Source organism: Mesitornis unicolor, unplaced genomic scaffold, assembly GCF_000695765.1.
Source record: "Mesitornis unicolor isolate BGI_N332 unplaced genomic scaffold, ASM69576v1 scaffold19951, whole genome shotgun sequence".
NCBI lineage: Eukaryota > Metazoa > Chordata > Aves > Mesitornithiformes > Mesitornithidae > Mesitornis > Mesitornis unicolor.
The window spans coordinates 248-1,783 of NW_010163345.1; the positions used below are offsets into that span (position 1 = coordinate 248).

The 1,536-nt window shown below is 60.7% G+C and overlaps 1 protein-coding gene across 1 annotated transcript in view; it reads left to right on the plus strand.

Annotated features, from left to right (window-relative positions):
* The window catches only part of RPUSD1 (RNA pseudouridylate synthase domain containing 1), a 1,462-nt gene extending 195 nt beyond the window's left edge, over positions 1-1,267 (plus strand). The window contains exons 2-5 of the mRNA XM_010193943.1: positions 71-197; positions 314-416; positions 504-605; positions 867-1,267. Coding sequence (XP_010192245.1) covers positions 71-197; positions 314-416; positions 504-605; positions 867-1,267 — 733 coding nt within the window. The remainder of the gene's footprint in view (positions 1-70; positions 198-313; positions 417-503; positions 606-866) is intronic.
* The last annotated feature ends 269 nt before the right edge of the window (positions 1,268-1,536 follow it).

A 1,536-nucleotide genomic window follows, 5' to 3' on the forward strand; every position in this document is an offset into this window, starting at 1 on the left:
GACCAGGCTCTGTCGTGCCTCCGAGCCAGCCTCAGCCCTGGGGATGCTCCTCTGCCTCCCATCTCCTCCCCAGGTTCTGCCACCAACTCGACTTCTCCACCAGCGGGGCTCTGTGCGTGGCGCTCAACAAAGCAGCAGCAGGAAGCGCCTACAAGTGTTTTAAGGACCGGCTGGTGACCAAAGCCTATCTCGCTCTGGTAAGCCCACCCTGCTTCTGAGTTTGCAAAGTGGCAGCTTGGCCTCTGCTTCTCGCCACCCTGGCATGGGTGAGGAGCGAGCACTGGGGTTTGCAAAGCGTCTTTCTGCCCTGCAGGTCAGGGGCCACGTCAGCCAGAGCCGAATGACGATCCGCTACGCCATCGGGAAGAACACCACCGAGGGCATGACCCACATGATGTGCATCGACGGGACGGAGGGTGAGCAGCTCCTGGACCTCCCTGCGCTGCCCAGACCCCCTGGGCCATGCTAGAGGGGAGCTGACCCTGCTCTGGGTCTCGTTGCAGGCTGTGAAAATCCCAAACCTTGCCAGTCGGAGCTGATCGTGCTCGAACACGGGTCCTACAGCGGAGACCCCGTAACCAAGGTGCTGCTGCAGCCGCTGACAGGTGGGAGAAAAGGGCTGAGGCAGCGTGGGCACAGGGGGGGCTGCAGCCCAGGGAGCTCAGATGTGGCTCATGGGGACAGGCACAGCGGAGCACAGTGCTGACACCGCACAGTCAGAGGTGACAGAGGGGCTGCATGGTGGTGTGGGAAGAAATAAAGCCTAAAAAGAGCCTTAGGTTCTCAGATGGGGGTGACATTGGTGCCCAGGAGGAGGGATTCAGGGATAACCCACATCCCCAATTCCTCTGCTTCCGCTCTTCTAGGGCGGACTCATCAGCTGCGGGTTCACTGCAGCGCCGTCGGCCACCCCATCGTGGGGGACTTCACCTACAGCCACAAGAAGGACAGCAGTCCCTACAGGATGATGCTCCACGCCTACTACCTGCGCATCCCCACCGGCAAGGAGCTCATCGAGGTCTGCGCGCCCGACCCCTTCGTCCCCGCCATGGACAGCAACTGGGTGCCCCACCGCGTCACCCACCGGCTGGACGAGACCATCCAGGAGCTGAAGGAGAAGACGGTGAAGAAAGAGGAAGAGGAGGAGAGCCAGGAAACCGTGAGTGGTGGCGGAGGAGAGGAGGAACAGCGTGAAGCCAAGAGCCTGGAGACAGAGGAACAGCGCGCCCGGTGCGAGCAGTGGTTGGCCGAGTGGGCTTTGGAGTGAGCGCAGCCCACGTCTCCACATTTCCAGCCCAATGCTCCACCTCTGCACTTCCCGTACGCCACGGCTTCCCTCACTCCTGGGGCTGGGATTAGGCAGATTTTAGCAGCGATTAGGATGGGTTTAATTTTTTAATGTCCACATTTTCCATCTGGCCACTGGATGCCCCTTTCCTAATTGTGGGCCTCAGCAGCAGAGGCAATGTGTCACATACCAGCTTAGAGTCACCCCAAAGCTTTACATCCCCATCCCGGGGCTCAGGCACAGCACGG